Source organism: Danio aesculapii, chromosome 20 (genome assembly GCF_903798145.1).
Source record: "Danio aesculapii chromosome 20, fDanAes4.1, whole genome shotgun sequence".
NCBI lineage: Eukaryota > Metazoa > Chordata > Actinopteri > Cypriniformes > Danionidae > Danio > Danio aesculapii.
In genome coordinates this window covers 29,898,365-29,915,578 of record NC_079454.1, presented here as the reverse complement: position 1 = coordinate 29,915,578, position 17,214 = coordinate 29,898,365, and the positions used below count along the sequence as shown (strand labels likewise).

Genomic DNA, 17,214 nt, shown 5'->3' with positions numbered 1-17,214 from the left:
TTGGAAATTTTGTAAAGTTAATCTGCTCTAGAAAAAAACAACATTAGAGATACATTAAACAAATGAATGAAAAATAATTAATTGTTCACCTCAAAAGGGTTGAAAAAAAGTACAGCAAAAATGTTTACTTAAAAGAAACCAAATACATTTCCACATTTAGTGGACAAACAACATTACTATGTAGCAATTCGTGCATAATGTTAGTCTAAATGAGATCCATATGTGTTGGGTCCCCGTCGTCCAAACTACAGCTGATTTCTCATGAACCAGCAGACCTCTCGAAGCCCCGCCCCTCTCGCGTACAGTCCGCCGTGGTCGTCATGGGGACGGTGTGAGAGCGAGGCCGCTGGTGGAGCTCGCAGCTCTTTCCTGCTGTTGAGAGGGAGGTGCTCGATTTGGCCCCGCTGCTCTCAACCTTCTCCGAGACGGATGATCAGATCAGAAAGGGCCGTCAGAATCTGTGAATATTTTCCTTTACAACAGTCACCGCGTTTACAGTGACCCTGGGATTTCTAGTCGACGCAGCTCCATGGTGACCCGATACTGATTTTAAAGAGGAGGGCATTCACTGGTAAGAGCTCTTTTTCCGCTGTGAAGGTTAGTTAACGTTAGCTGAGCTAACACAGTTAGCCACACCGAGTCTATGGGATGTTTATTACTGGTTAAGGCGTACAAGCTGAAAAATATCATAATCAACTGATTTAGTTGGTGTACTTACTTAAATGTAGGAAGAGTTATAGATTGTTAAGGACTTTAATATTCACATGAACACAATATAGCTCGCTAGTGAACCCTAATCCAATCAAAAACACTATTACAATAGCAGTAACAGGATTTTTTCTTGCTGTTGATTAAACGACTGATTGTTGAATACGTAATCGCATCATCTTTACCTCATTATCTAGCGAGTTTCAAGAGGAAATGTGGTTGTTAATTAGTGTGTCATTACGCGATTAAAAAAGTCGCCAGTCCAGCGATGCGGACAAAGCCTGTTGTTCGCTTCCTATTACCAATAGGCTGCCATTTTACTTCAGTACATTGTTTAATGTCGATTTTGTGTGTACTGTTTGATAATTTCCGTTTTAGATATATTGGTAAGTATATTCGTTGTCAATGCGTTACAGTATCATTGTTGTCAGCAACCGACCTCGAAAATCGTTGTAGCCTTTTGTACTTGAGACAACCGGGTTGTTACGTCAGAAATATCCAGTGTGTTTTGTTAAATGTAATTGTAATATACATCCCGATTTGTCTATCCGTTGCAAGAACGACATATAAACATAAGCACGTATGTATATATAACTTACGCACGCGCACATGCTCTAAGCGCTGTGCTGTAAACATTGCAAGAGGACTTTAAAAACTTGTGGTCGAAAAGTTACAATCAACCTCAAAGTTGTTTTCATTATCGTAGGAAACTTAATTTTAATAATTAATGGTTTAGATTTTGTTTTGTATTTATGTTTAAATATAGTTCTGTTCACAATATTTTGAGGGCAGGACACACTCTGTTCTCTTTGTTGTAGTCGTTCTGCTCTCGGAACAGTTGCACGTGTCGGCGCGTGTGACTTTAAGCCCGGACATACTGGGGCTTATTTCTGCCTTACATAGAATAACTACATTACCATGTCCTCCAGCACTCTCCAGTTTTCTCATTATACCTGTCCTGTTTTGTTTTTGCTTTTATAAATAAAATGTGCTCGTTTCTGCGGTGAGGCGATAACGCCAGTGCCATTTCTTGTCTTGAAAACAAGATTAGTGTCATCTGCCTTCAAGTAATTGCTTTATAATTTGCTGGTATCTCTTTGTCGAAGACAGCAAACACCGTTACCTTATTTTTCTACTTCCTGTAACCAAACTCTACAACTTTATCACTTTCCCCAGTAGCATATCTTTACATGAGTTTGCTTGAAATCTTCGTGTTCTGAAGCTTCCTGTTGAAACTTGATCAGGAGGTTGTTTCAATATGATATCATATGGACAAATGTAATTGTTGCTCTGGTGGAAAGCTTCACCTCATAAACCCTTGTTGGTTTCCTATATGTGGACTGACTCCCTTTTCCTCATTGTTTTTCATGTTAAAAGGTGTAGATAAAGAAACTGTGTGAGCCATAATATGCACAACAAAGGGCTCTTTCTTTACTGTCAGGCAGCCTGGACTCTCCTTGCCACACTATTCTCAGCTATGTATTTGTGCCTTTCTCCTTTTCTCTGTCCTGTCCCTTCCTAAACTCCTGACAGCTGGAAAGACTTAGCATTTGCATATTCCTTTTTTAGACCTTTTACATTTCAACCTGAAAGCAGCTCTGATATGATAAAGCAGGAGCTATGGTAGATTTTGGCATCTTGCCTAGTTTGTTGTTGTTGTTTTTTTCTTTCTACTTGGTGAGATTTAGTGTTATACTCAAAAACAGTGGTAAATTACTTCTTTTCAATACAAATGAACTCTCATAAGAGCCAAGTTAATTAAAAAAAGAAAATTCTATTAATTATCTGCCCTCATGTTGTCAAAGCAAATTAAGGTATTTTTTAATAAATGCAGAGATGTTCTGTCCCTCCATTAAAACAGATAGCTTTGGTGCTTCAGAATTTAAATCTATAAAATAAATCTATATGTATTATGTTGTTTATACCCAGTAAGGTAAATCTAGGACCAATAGGGTATATGCAGAAGTATGCGGAAGGAATTAAAATTTTTGCCAGTAATCTGGGTGAAGCGCTTCTGGTGAACTGTATGCCATTACAAAATCAGCACATTCAATATATGCTTTCTTTGTGATATCCGATATAAAGTGGGTTTCAGATTGTACAAGAAGCACTGCATTAAATTACATTTTCCCCGCCATGACTTTAAAATATAAACATTTATTTTACTCAAGTATATTCAATGGAGCTTCTGCGCTAGCCTGTCGATCCTGACAGGCGTGTGCGAGTAAACAGCTTTTTGTCTTGTTTAACGCTTGAGCAACTAACTGACTGCCAAAGTCTAATTAACGGATTGTATTTTAATTACTTTACAACATCAATGCTGTAAAAGGAACCGTATAAAATGTAAAAAAGTCACATTAACTGTTCACCGGAAGTTTATCAGTATGGGAAGATTCACTAGATCTGCATATACCCTAAAATACTTGTTTGCATGTGTCAAAGAAACACACAGAGCATAGGTCCTAAACTCAATTCCTGGAGGGCTGCAGTTCTGCACAGTTTTGCTCCAACCCTAATCAAATACAGCTGATCCAACTAATATTCAAGACTACACCTTGATTAAGCCGTGGTCACACTGGACTTTTCGTCCGAGAATCTGTCAAACCGGAAAGGCAAGCTCGTGCGACAAGTTTCACAGTTCGCTGCTTTGCGAAGTTCAAGTTTGGTGAACTCTGACCTGCGAACTCGCATTACGTGGCTGCGTGAGACGAATCAAAGGTCAAAACACAACCTCTTTGGACAGAAATTTAAAATATGAACCAATCGCTCGCTTTTTAAAATGTCTAATCATCTTTTTTAACCACGCCCCTTTTCGCAGCACCGTACAACAGAATTTCGCATGCTCAAACTCAAGTGTGACTGTGAGTTGGATCGCCTTGATTAGTTGGATAAGCGTGTTTGATTAGGGTTGGAACAAATCTGTGCAGAGCTGCGGCGCCCAGGAATTGAGTTTGAGACCTATGTTATAAAGCTTCGCTCAACTCTCTATTCACCTAATCCTTTGCGTACGAGCGAGCTCAGCCATTTGAATCTTTTTGGCTCAAGACTGTTTTCTGCGGTTTATTATTCCGATTCAGTTGCCTATAGGAGAAATAACTAGAAAGTTCTAAAGCAATTGTGAAAACAGGCGCACTTCCACATTAAAGAATAAGGTCAATGTGTGGATTGAGCAGTGTTGATGGAATTAAAAGCCAGCAGACTTTAATTAAACTACTGAAATGTATTTATTTGATGATGTCTTTATTAAGTTTTTGTGGAATGTTCAGTGGAGCTATGTCTGCATTTTGAAAAAGAACCAAAGTTTTAAGTTTTCGGAATGACATTACAGTGAGTAAATGATAAAATACGCATTGCTGCGTTTAATATAAGCTTGATTCTTGGTCATTTATCTCCTTTAAAGCATTTTCAAGCAGGCGTTGTTTGATATTTGTGCAGCACGTCAGTCAGATTCACTTACTCGGGACGCCATCTGTACAACACCTTAGTCACTTTCAACCGAATCCAGGCTGATTTTCTCCTTTCCTACTCTGGGTTCCTTCTGGCACTAAGCAGTTTGTTGCAGAATGTTCTTGTGCGCCAGTCTGTTTGGTACATGAGGCAGCAGGCAAGCTCTTCTCTGCCAGTGTGATGTGCGTCACACTCCTTGGGCTCCTTGGGCACCCTAGTGATTCTCCGGAGTGAGGAGAGGAAAGGTGTGGCGACGGTGGCAGATTGGCCTCATATGAGAGCAGTAGTTGCACCCTCAGCATCCTGTTTCTGGGACTTGTGCAACCCATGTTTCTGAACTCAATTTGCCTCCTGCATACACGTGTATATGTCTTCTTTTGGAGGAATGCTGACAAATGGCTCCTGCTTAGTTAGCAGCACTGATGCACCTGCTCTCATTTGTGTAATAGTCTTGCTCTTGTTTTTCCCGAAGTGCAATGTAATATAATTCTAACGCACTCCATGTTGTCGCATTTGCTAATAGGCTTCATATATAATGTAAACACCACCTTACGTTACTTTGGTTGCCTGCAGCATCTGTTTCATATTTTGTTGATTATAATTATAAGCTGAAAAATGTATTGTGACACAAGCAATGCAGTTTCTCATCATCCATTGGTTAGAGACAAGAGTAATCATGTTTTGAAACAAAGTATTTGTTCCAGTTGCCTTAAACTGAAAACATAATGCAAAGTTTGGATTGTTAAAATGCTTTTCACATATTAAAGATTATTATTAGTGATGTTTGATTATTGTGAGATAAGATAGTTTTTTAGGGGATTTAAAAAAATGGGTGAGTTCTCTATTTTATGAAGCAGAAAACAGTAGTAAATTGGACAAATGCATGTAAAAACCTGGCATTAATGAAATGCTGTTTACTAGTTAACTGGAAATGTCAGGATTACCTGAATTATGCTTAATTATAAAATTACTCTTTGAACAGCAGTATTTTTCATGAAGTATTTAAAATGCTTCAATTTGCATGGCTTAGCTTATTAAAGTGCTTTTGACAAAGAAGTGTAATTTTATTATTAAATCTAATTTGGAGTTGTAACGTTTAATTAAAAAGACTGAAACATTAGGAAATTGGCCAGACTTAGGCTTTAGTGTGTAAATAATGTTTAGCTGATTACCTCGATTAATTCATGTTGTAGGAATGATAATTCGACCATTAGTAATGTAAAATATGCCCAAGTTAAGTGACTTTGAAACTAGGCCTGCACAATATATTGTTTCTGCATTGTTATTTCAATGTGATAATTCAAAATAGACACATCGCAAGATACATGCAATGTTAAGTTTGTATTATAATTGATGACTTGCTTGTGTTTTTGATGTCTGGAGTTGTATAATGATTTTAAAAACATTATGCCATAAGAAATTGTATCACTTGTGACCACTGACCACAACAAAAATGTGTCGGGGAAATTCACCTTTCACCTTTATCAGGCTTGCGTTTCCACTGCCAAAAGGGTACCAATGGCGTGGCGAGGCGTGCGAAAGTTTCAGTCGACATCATTCTCGCTTGAGGAAATGTCTAGTGTAAAGTATCAGATGTCAGAAGCACTTCAATAGTCACGCACATGTTATTATCATCAGCTCAAGAAGTTTATTTCAAATATAGACGCATGGTGAGCGCACACAAGAAAGTGAAACCGCTCGTGCTTTAGACAGATATATAAACAACTACGTGGCACAGAGTAGATTCTGCTCTTCTTCTTGGCCTTGTGGTTGTTCATCAAGACAACGACAAGGTTTGTTTAAGCTCGGGTCGACCATGGCTCATTATTATTAGAGCTGCACGATTCTGGCTAAATTGAGAATCGTGTTTTATTTATTTATTTTTTGCTTGAAATAAACGGTTATGTAGATGTAAAATAAAGGTTAATATGAGTAGACTATTATTATTGTTATTTCTCAAACATGGTAAAACAACAACAATAATATTATGTGTAGGTCTACTGTTGGTTAAAATGCTCAATTTTCTAAAGACTTTGAATGGTGGACTTAAATAGACTTTAAATTTGTCCTGGTCATTAATGCATAGTGAAGTGATGACATCAGAATACAACTATTCATAATTCTAAAGCTGAATTATCTGTCTTTGACAACATTATTAGACCATTTATTCACTGACAAAATCAGACATTTGTCATTATCAGATTCCTTCCTGCATTATATTTAACATTATATAGGCTAAAGTAGTTATACTGACACTGTTAAACATTTAATTTTTATGCACAAAACTCTGTATTTGCCATGAAAAAAACATTAAATGCTTGTCGCAGTCATAACTCTAAAATGCGATATGATTATATAAATGATGTGCATGCTTTCGGTTTCATTTTCACTGCTAAGTGCTGTTCATCCTTCCCGCACGGCTCCCAAACGATCACTCTGTGCCACAAACTGAATGTAATTTACAACTTTATTACCTGTTACTCACAGCCTATGCAGGTTCCGTTCACTAAAGTAGATGGCCGTGCCTCTATCATTAAGTAGGCCGCGCGCCCGTCCTCTCTGTGGTAACAGCTCACGGTCAGCAGCTCACGTCATGTGTGTTTTCGCAGCCGCAAATACATCATCACATGAAGACAGAAATTATATTTTTATGTAAGTTACACCTTATAAATACACTATGTGACTCAACACCATTTGGAGGTGTCCATGTCACTGAGCAACGTAAGTAAAACAATGTGAAGACTTGAGCGGCCGCCTTTGCTTCTCTCCTGAACTTGAAAATATAATTGGCAAAATCGTAGAAATGCTGAATTAAGATCGTCTAGGGGGTCGAATTGAGATCGCAATCTTTTTATATAATATTACAGTGTAATGTTTCGGCTGTGTATTTAAAATGGTGCTTTCTTTGTTTTCATTCTCCTGGCTTGTGCATGAGCTAGTTATGTATCTCTGTGAACCAATAGCATTCAGCTGCGCGTCTTGCCTTCCTAAAGTGTACCCCAAAAGTAGTACGGTACAGTTCGCTTTTTAGTACATTTTGACAGTGGAAACGGCCATAAAAGCGAACAAAACCGTACTGTACCACTCAGTGGAAACGGGCCATTTGTGGGATGTAAACAAAAACAATGGTCCCAATGTATTTCCTGTTTTACATTTAAAATTTTTCTAGCTTCCAAGAATCCAAAAAGAGCCGCATAATGATTGATAACGTTATGGCATCTGTTTTTACATTAAGTTATGATTGAATTGCCTCTTGTCACAGTTATGAAATAGTTTGATAACAAGCAGGAAATGTTCATGAGCCAATGACATCACCACATTGAAATGGTCTATTGATTGTTTATCAATCAACTGCAGAATCATCCCAATTGATCTAACATTATACATTCTTTCCAAATAGAGATAGTGAGTCATCTGGTGAAATTGTATTCATATTGCAATATATTGCAAAATAAAAATATATCACAATGGTAGATTTTCCAATATCATGCAGGCCTATTAGAAACCACATTGTTTGTTCTTAAAACGTATGCAATTTCTTTCAAAATGATCCATATTTATGGCAGAATAAAGCTTTCTATGAAAATGTGCTTTTTTTTCAATTCATTGAAATTCTGCTAGCACAGATTCAGTGTGGAGAATGACTCACAGTTTTTTTTTTTTTGTGCTGTTGCTGCTGCTTCTGTTTTACATTTAATGAACTAAGCATTAAGCTCCCGGTAGTAATAAGTGTGTGTTTGTGCTGCCAGGTTCAGGACTCTTGCTGCACAAGCAGGACTGAAAGATGTGCAATGGAATGGTAGCGTGTGAGACGAGAGCCTCGCTCGCTCACGGGGTGGCCTCCACATCCCTGCTCCTCCTCCTCGCCATGCTCCCCACAGGCCAAGCTTCAGGTAAGATTATTCAGAAAAGCACCTCGACCGTCCACTAGGACACTCGTTGAGCTCTGATTTTTTTTTTAAGATGTCAAAAAATGCACCATACACAGAAGGACTTTCTGTTTTTAGATTATGAAATATGTAAAGTGACATTTGGGAAAGGTAGTGGCAGGTATTGCTTTTTCAATATAATATAATGAATGTGTTTTCTGCATAATTGATTAGTCACAGAATGGTTTACAGTGGGTTGGTTTTGTTTATTGGCGTCAATTTATTTATTTTTTCACATAAAGAAAGAAAAGAAAAAAGGGTTTGGTTTGTTTGCTTTACTTTTGGTGCTCTGATATCAGAAGTAGTAACCGTTGGACTTAAGCTTCCGTATGGAATTAAATAAGCATCATTTCTTTGTTTTCACTGGAGCATCTGGAGGTGTTGGTGGGGGATGGGCACATACATACACGCACACTCTCTCTCTCTCTCTCTCTCTCTCTCTCTCTCTCTCTCTTTTCATTGGGAGTGTGTGGACGTCTGTTGCCCCATCTTATCTAGTGTCTCCTTCCCTAATGTAGCTCTTTTTTTTAAATTTGCTCTGCATAGCAGATTTTGTCTGAGAACTAAGACAGATGCCCATGTTGACTGGCAGTTGTTGTGTTGTAATGAAAGATTGAGGTGTGTGTGTTTGACCACATCACTTTTGTGTGCGTTTTTAGTCATTCTTTTACCCTATTCAGATAGGACTAGTTTTTGTCTGTGAAGGTCAGGTGAATTTTTGGTTCATCGCTTTGTGTGAGTAGACCTTTCTGGGTGAAACTGTTGCTTGAAGTACTGCATTTGTCATGATGTAGAAGTTTTTTTTCTTTAAAACAGAAAATTTAAATGTACAATCGTGATATTAATCACAAAAATTAATGGAGAATGAATTCCTCACCTATGGTGAAAAATCTACTTTTGGACAGACATGTGTGTATGTATAGTGTATAGACCGTCATATTGGGGTGATATAAACACACCCAGTCTTTTTTTCCCCTTCAATTTAACAACATAAACGGTGGACCAATTGGAGCAGTTTTCAAACCGACCGCAACTTGACGTAGGAGTGCGGTCTTCCCGCCCACCTAATTGATTGACAGCTACGTATTAACATGTCTCCGTAGTAACGTGCATATCATCAAGACAGGATGTGCTCAAAGCAACCAGGAATAAAAGGTCTGTTCCGTTTGCTAGGATCATCAATCATCATCAAATATGATCAAGAGTGAGTTTTACAAGTTAAAAATGTTTTAAAACAGTGCACGTGTGTAATGAACTACAGCCATTTACTTCAGATTTACTTCATCAGCACAGCCGCATGTCAGAACAATTGTAAAAGACGCTTCAATCCCGGTTTGTGGACATTAAATCAGGTTTATTTTGTACATCAACATAACAGATATCCATACAGCAGTGGATATTAACCTGTATCCTGTCACATTTGCGTGCAAAAAAAGAGCGCAAAGCTACTTTGCAAGCTTTTGTTGCTTTTTGTGACAAGATACAGGTTAATATCCACTGCTGTATGGATATCTGTTATGTTGATGTACAAAATAAACCTGATTTAATGTCCACAAACCAGGATTGAAGCGTCTTTTACAATTGTTCTGACATGCAAGCTTTTGTTGATGGTTTCACTTTTATTTAAAGCTTTAGCATTCATGCAGCTGCTTTGTCCCAGAGACATCCAAAGGCAGAAGCACAAACCACAGCTGCATGAATGCTAAAGCTTTAAATAAAAGTGAAACCATCAACAAAAGCTCATCCTCTTCTATGTTTACAAATACAAGCGCGGCCATTTAGATGCCATTTCTGGTTAATGATGTCAGAATTTGCTGGTATTTTGGAATGGATGTGTGAACGGTCTTTTCTGGAAAAATTATGGAATGTCCTTGCCTGTGTAAACAGCGCTTTTTTTTAACTTACCAGTCGTTGCTGAAATTTTCTGGATATTCACCGGTATTACTGTGTGAAAGGGGCTAATGTATCAGTATTGCGTAAATTTAAATATTGAAACTTTTTCAAAGGTTTCCATATCAAAAAATCTTTTTGACAACACAAATTATGTAAGTGCTGTTTATTTTAGTATGTTTTGTTTTGCACACAATCTTTTGTAGCGCCCACACAACAGAAAATAGACGCCCCCAATGCCATCCAGAACATAACTTGAAATGAAAACCATTGTGTTAATAATTGCTACTTAACTGTCAGTTGGAATAGCAGTGTTGTCTGAATAGCACTTTACTCTCCATTCCCAAAAACACATGGCATCTGCACTGTTTTGCCTTAACAACACGTGAACGAGGCTCAACAAGCAAATGAGTGTCTTTTGCCTTATGTAATATATGAGTCACTGAGAGCGTTGAGCTTGGAGAATAAATGATAGTGATGGTGGGATTGGGATGTAGCGCAGATCCCATGTGGCCACATTCTCATATTGATACAGCACCACAAAGTCGAGCCAGGGACAAAAGTGTCCCAAGTGGTCCCAAGCAGTGCGTGTGTTTGCATGGATGTATGTCTGCGCACACGTGTTTGGCATGAATCTAGAGCATCGGCTGAAAGCTGCATGTTCAGCCCTCCCACAGACCAAGCAGCGGACAGAAGAGATGATTTTTCAAGGTCATCGGATGAAAGACTGTTGATGATATTGTGCCGGTTTTTTTGGCTTCCGTTTGTTCGCTCAAGCATTATTTTTTCTGTCTATCTCAGCACGTTTAATTCTTAAGTGTGTCATTTTGGTGTGTATGTGTGGCAGTAGCAAAAGTAATCATAATTAATTGTGTTAAAAATATGCAATCACCAGTCTACCACAATTTTACTTCATTAAAAGCAAATGATGTTTAGCAATAGCGAACACTGATTGCAATTCCATTTGTTGCCACTAGTTGTACAATTGCAATACAATATCTGTCTTATTGTGCAATGCTGAGTAAGCTCTTATATTGGGCTGTTGATCGATCGGTTGCGGCCGGAAGTTAATGAGAGTTATTTAGATTATTTAGTAAATTTCCAATTTATTGTATTTTATTAATGTGTACCCCCACCCCAACCCTGAACCCAATCATCACAGTAACGTAAAAACAGTAGTTGTACCGAGTCTTATTTATGTTATCTGTTAAATTACCCAATATATTTAGTTTTTTAATGCCTACTCCCACCCAACCCTAAACCCAACAGTCACAGTACAAATATAAGTTATTGTTATACAGTGTCATAAAAAATGCTGCTATATCGATGTGCATATTGCACTTCTGGCCGGCCGCATATCCGTTTTAGACCTTACCCTTATATTGGTCTTCTGATACATTTGCTGCTTTGTTTAAATGACTAAGAATAACAAATTGCAGTAAACGGTAAAAATATTTCCATTACACACCAGTGTGTTAATGACAATACATTAGAATTAAAAAAAGTGTTATACGAAAATAGTTTTCAACGTCAATCAGCATAAAGAGCTGTTTTGAATAGCTAAAAATGAATGGATGTGAATGAGACCGGAAGTCTGAACACAATGGCCTCACATGTTCTTATGTGAAAACAAGGTGGATACAGCATATATTTTTGAGGAATGGTTTGTTTGAGAGGTTTTCCATTTATATATGGTTTCAGTCATAAAATGTTTCCATTAATCTCATATTTTATTGACAAGTTTGATATGTTAATAACCACTTTTTCAAAGCGATCCCCATACGCACGGACCTGCGAAAATGATTTTCAGAAAGCTGTATTATCCATGTCAGGCTAGTAGTTCGCAGTGAAGAAATGCTTTACATCTTGTAGCCCACAACTCTAGTCTATACTATGAAAATCATATTTTTGTGGTCTACACAGAGATGATAATGGTATCATCGTTAAAATAAAAAACAAAAAATTGAAAACCTGTTATCAAAAGTTTGTGTCTTCAGTCTACCAAAATCCTATTGTGTGACAGAACCACCAAAATGCATAAAAGATTTCTAGTTTACCTTCATGTTGTAGTGCGTAAACTGACCACTTAAAAGAAGTCCTACACCTGGGGGAACATTTTGTACTAAGGTAAATAGAACTGAATTTAAAAAGAAGAGCCCGGGTCAGCATGATGACGTAGAGCTTTCTAGATATACATGTAGGTTCTTCATGTAAGTGACAAAGCAGAAAGAGAATCATACATGACCATAACAATGTGATTGTGAAATGATGTGAACCTCCCCTTCTGTTAATGGATTTTGCTTTTCCAGTGAAGACCAACGTTAAACATTCATGCCTATGATTGAGAGCAGATCCACACAGTCATATTCTAAAAACAATATATAATTTGTGGTCCGCTTTGAGTCTGTGCATATTTTTGGCCATGTTGTGGAGCTCGATTGGCAAATCATCAATGTTCGTGTCATGACAATACCTGGAGTACAAAATATTCACCATACTGAACACTGTCATTGCAAAGCATCTAGATAATGATCGTTTAACGTTCCAGCATCCACAAAAGATGCAAGAAGGCACCAGATGTTGTTATTTTTGTTATTGATGTCGTTTGAACTGACTGCAATAGCTGAGGCTTTTAAAAAAAACATCGATTCTTTCACTTGAGTGTCTTAACAGAAACAAACAAGAGGAAGTAGCACAGGAAGGTAACAGTAAAACCTTGCTGTAGTCAGAAGCTGATCGTAGGGTTTCTGGAGCTTGACTCAGCCCACACTATTTCACAGTGTGAGAATGAAAAGCTGCTCCCTAAAGGCCCACAGCTGAAGTCACTCTCTTTAGCACTAGGCACATTGTGAACTAGCGGATTTTCCCATGTTACTCATGTCTTGCGTGGAATTATTTCTATACCACTTCCATATGTTGGCTGGTGTTTTTTTTTTTAATGACTCTTTTACAACTTTGAGCATTTTAAAATTGAAGGTGCTAGCATGGTGAGCTAATGGTGACAAGCCTTAAGGCTGAATTATACTTCTGTGTTGAATGATCGCTGTAACCCATGGTGCATGCCTAGTGTGTAGCCCTGCATTTATACCTCTGTATTCTGTTTGTGTTGCTCTGCAATAACACTTCCCAAACGCTAGCTGGCAGCGGGGGTTTTATTATCGTCTGTGTTGCGTTTCTATGCGAGTGTTTTGTTTACATCGGAAATACCTGTAATGCTACCATACTGTACAAGTAGCACAAACTTGCTCATTCAGAGGTGGGAACTAGCAGATGTGCAACAACTTTAATCATAAGGTAAACACTAAACACAATATCCGTTTGGAGCTCCTCCACTGGATTGAACACTTGTTAAACACTCCTGCCAATAGGCTCGCTCCTCTCCTGCACATCTCGGCCCTGCCTATACTTGTCAACGCTACCAAGTCGACCAATCACAGAGCTTGCACTCAGTCATTGCCACTTGTAGTTACATTTTTTAAGAGGCACGTGTCAGGTTTGGCATCAGCCACGGCAAAGTGTATGGGACTGCGCGAAGGCTGTGCCGGACCATCCGCATGCAATCAATGCACAAGTATTCAGACTTTGGTTAAACTTCAGCTGTTGTGAATAATCAAAAAGCAAACAGACTGAATATTCTTACACAACTGGTTTGTTGATTTATTCAGATACTTTTGATTTGCATATGTAAACAATTATTGATATTGCACAAAGTATTGTTTAAAGGTTTTAAATACGTTTGTTAAATGTGATGTCATCCGAAGCGGGTTTCGGGTCCAAGCGCTCTGTCAAACTGTATGGGGAGACTCGACAAATGGTAATAAAATATGTTTACAAAGCGTTGTAATACTTTCGAAAATCACAATCTCAATATATATGTATATCCATGCCTAATATCCGATGGCCAGAAAGAGATACATTTTTAATAAATTGTTAAAACATTAATGTTTGTGATGCAGTCGTGTACACCATTATTTATGTAAAATTCACTTTAATGTGTTATATGACTAAAATGTTGTCATGTATTAATATTTTCTCAATTAAAATGAGCAGCGGCTTTTACCCGGAAACAGTATTCCATACGTCATAGATTCGTTATGACTTAACAAGCGGATTGCCGTAAGTTTTTTTTATTTATTTATTTTTTTTTATTCATATTTATTGTATTATTTATATTTGTATTGTATATAAATTAATAAAACATTATCATCATTGCTTTACAAATTATTGTGCACTTTTATTTTGTGGAAACCATAATGCATTTTTCGATTTTTAAAATGTAAATAGTCTTTTGTAGCATTATAAATGTCATTAATGCCGATTATTTTTCTTAAAAACAAACAAACAAACAAAATAACAACACAACAAGAACACAACAAAAAATATCTTCATGAACCCATGTGTTTGGTTTCGGTTTTGTAAATGCAAAATAATGCAGAACAGTGTTCTTGTGCTTCAGGAAGTGGTTTGTTTGGGTTTGAGATATGCTAGCAAATCAACCCTTGTATCATCATTACCCATTGCCAGTAAAAGTGTTTGTTTGATTGATAGACATCATATACCTGAAATCCAAACTCTCAGCATAAATGTGGCATCCCAGAGTTTCAGTTTCTATCATATTGTAGCAACTACTCTGGAAAATCACTGTGAAACAGATGTGTAAATGTCTGCCTGCCCTCTCAAGCGTTTTGTTTTATCCCCTCAAGGTTTCATACGCTAGTCCTTCAAACTCTCCTACTTTTTTGTTTTACTGAAGTATGATTCTCACAGTCCAAGTTAGCAGATGTTGTGCCATCCCTAAATTCAAAATCAAATGATTTAGAGGTTGTTTGTGTGGGTGTGAAATCATTTGGGTTGTTTTCACCATGCTAAGTGTTTGTGAAAGCAGCTAGGAATTATATGAATCATAGGGCTTGTGCTTCTTGTTTTCATTGTGGGAAAATACAATGTTGTGAGCGCTCAATGAGGGTTTACAGTATTGAGGCCTTCAATTGCGAGTCGTTGAAATCAGGAACATCGTGTTCTGTCTATTAAGTCACCAGAATGTGGACTTGTTTAGTCTTTTAATTGTACAAGAACTGATGGTGTTATTTGTGACTTCATCAAAACAAAGCTAGCATAGATGGTAGCTTTGAGCTATACAATTATAACCTTTGAAAGAAGTATTCATATTTATTACTGTATGCATTCATCCACGCCCTTGTCAAACAAATTTAGAGTTTAAAGTTTAACACCTGCTTTGTCATCTGTATTAAGGGGCTATAACATGAGCCTCGAGTTATGTGAAAATCCTTATCAAACCTTATTTCTTCCTTCAATATATTTGCTTACGTTCACTTGTTTGTAGCTTAGTAACTAGCAGTCAGTAATTTAAAGTCAGTACTCATCAGGGAAATCATGCTGTTTAGCCTACTGGGTCTTATAAAATCCCAATCTCATCTTGTCGCTTTTATTATAATACTCTAACATCACTGGCTCTCATGGTGATTCATTTGCTACATCTTGCCTTTTATAGCCAGACGAGACAGAGTTACTGGTTCGCAATGAGGAAGTAAAATGTAAATAGCCAACTGACAGACAGTTCCTCATTTGAGGATTAGCCTAGATTGATGTAAATCGAGTTGCAGCAATGGGGAGTATACAAGTTGTTGCTTAATTTACTTAATTTCCAACCTGTATGACGACTTCTGTGGAAACAAAATGGAGAAATTCTGATGAACACACTAGGCGGTTTTTACATGTTATCACAATGAGAAGTGACTGGAGTTTTCAAGCATTTAAAAAGGATGTAAAACTAGTATAAAAACTTGCTTAATCCTTATTATCCCTGCCTTTGTATCACTTCATTTTCAATATGGAAGTAAAGCTATTTCTTTTAAATGTCTGAGACATTTTTTGGTGAAAAACTGGAAGAATAAACATGCAGTACCCTTTGAAACTAGTTTCTAACAATAAAATAAATTAGGATACATGATAAATACCAGTTTGTGATGTCGATATGTAAAACCGATTGGTAACACAACTAAAGAAAATGCAAGGTTTTGACAGCGGAAGACTGATACACTCAGACTCGTTAGAAAAACTCTACACTACAAACACAATCAATTTAAAGGCTGTTGGGCAGCATCAGGCCATCAGCATCTGGCTACTTTATTTGCTCTGTTCCACATGTAGCCTCTTGTCTGGCTTGCGTTAGAAAGAGCTGTGTTCACACCAGATGCGGCACACATGAGTACATCACGATATGTGTACGTAAATAGACGCGTTTTTGAGTTTACTCGCTTCATTCGCGTGTCAAATTCACAGTACTATTTAATGAACGCAAACTGCTATAGTTTATTAAAGATAGAAATTGCTCACTGCACGACAGCTGCCATCTTCAGCAAACCTCCTAATACATGCAGCACGATGACTTTTATGATTATTTATGAGCAAAATGATCAGACATATTTGCATGACCACTAGTTCTGGTTACCCTTTCTTTGAAACGACATTACAGACACTGCCACCTAGGGCTGCACAATTAATCGAAAAAAGATCAGGATCTCGATTTGACCCTACACACGGTCTTAAAGGGCACCTAGGTTACCCCTTTTTCCAGATTTAATATAAGTCTTTTGTGTCCCCAGAATGTGTCTGTAAATTTCAGCTCAAAACACCCATCAGATTATTTATTATAGCTGTCTGAATTTTATGTTTTATAGCTGGTAAAAGCATGTTGCTGTTTTTTTTGTACTGGGTCTTTAAGGCTAGTCCTCCCCGCCCACTGTTCCCACGTGCCTGTCATCATGCCTCAATCACCGCCCTCGGCTGCCATTAGGAAGCAGATCTCAAGTAACGTTTGTGAGAAATACTACAGTAAGAACTTTACCAATGAGTATTTGATGCATTTGTTGTGGAGTTGCAACTAAGAGTCACACACAATGTTGTTACAAAGTTCACGCACACACACACACACACACACACACACACACACAGACACAGACAGCGCGCGCGTTTAGCTTTGCACTGTTTTTGCATGCATATGTGACAGGATAAAGGTTAATATCCACTGCTGTATGGATCTGCGTTATGTTGATGTACAAAATAAACCTGAATTAATGTCCACAAACCGGGATTGAAGCGTCTTCTCTTATAATTGTTCTGACACGCGGCTGTGCTGATGAAGTAAAGCTGAAGTAAATTGCTGTAATTCATTACACACATGCACTTGTTTAAAACATTTTAAACTTGTAAAACTCAC

The 17,214-nt window shown here is 37.6% G+C and overlaps 1 protein-coding gene across 2 annotated transcripts in view; it reads left to right on the top strand.

Moving 5' to 3' along the window:
- The first annotated feature begins 331 nt into the window (after positions 1-331).
- susd6 (sushi domain containing 6) overlaps positions 332-17,214 on the top strand; it is a 42,961-nt gene continuing 26,078 nt past the window's right edge. The window contains exons 1-2 of one of the 2 annotated variants that reach the window (XM_056481054.1): positions 332-571; positions 7,905-8,048. In XM_056481054.1, coding sequence (XP_056337029.1) covers positions 7,940-8,048 — 109 coding nt within the window. In that variant the 5' untranslated portion in view covers positions 332-571; positions 7,905-7,939. The remainder of the gene's footprint in view (positions 572-7,904; positions 8,049-17,214) is intronic. The other variant, XM_056481056.1, reaches the window with a different exon arrangement.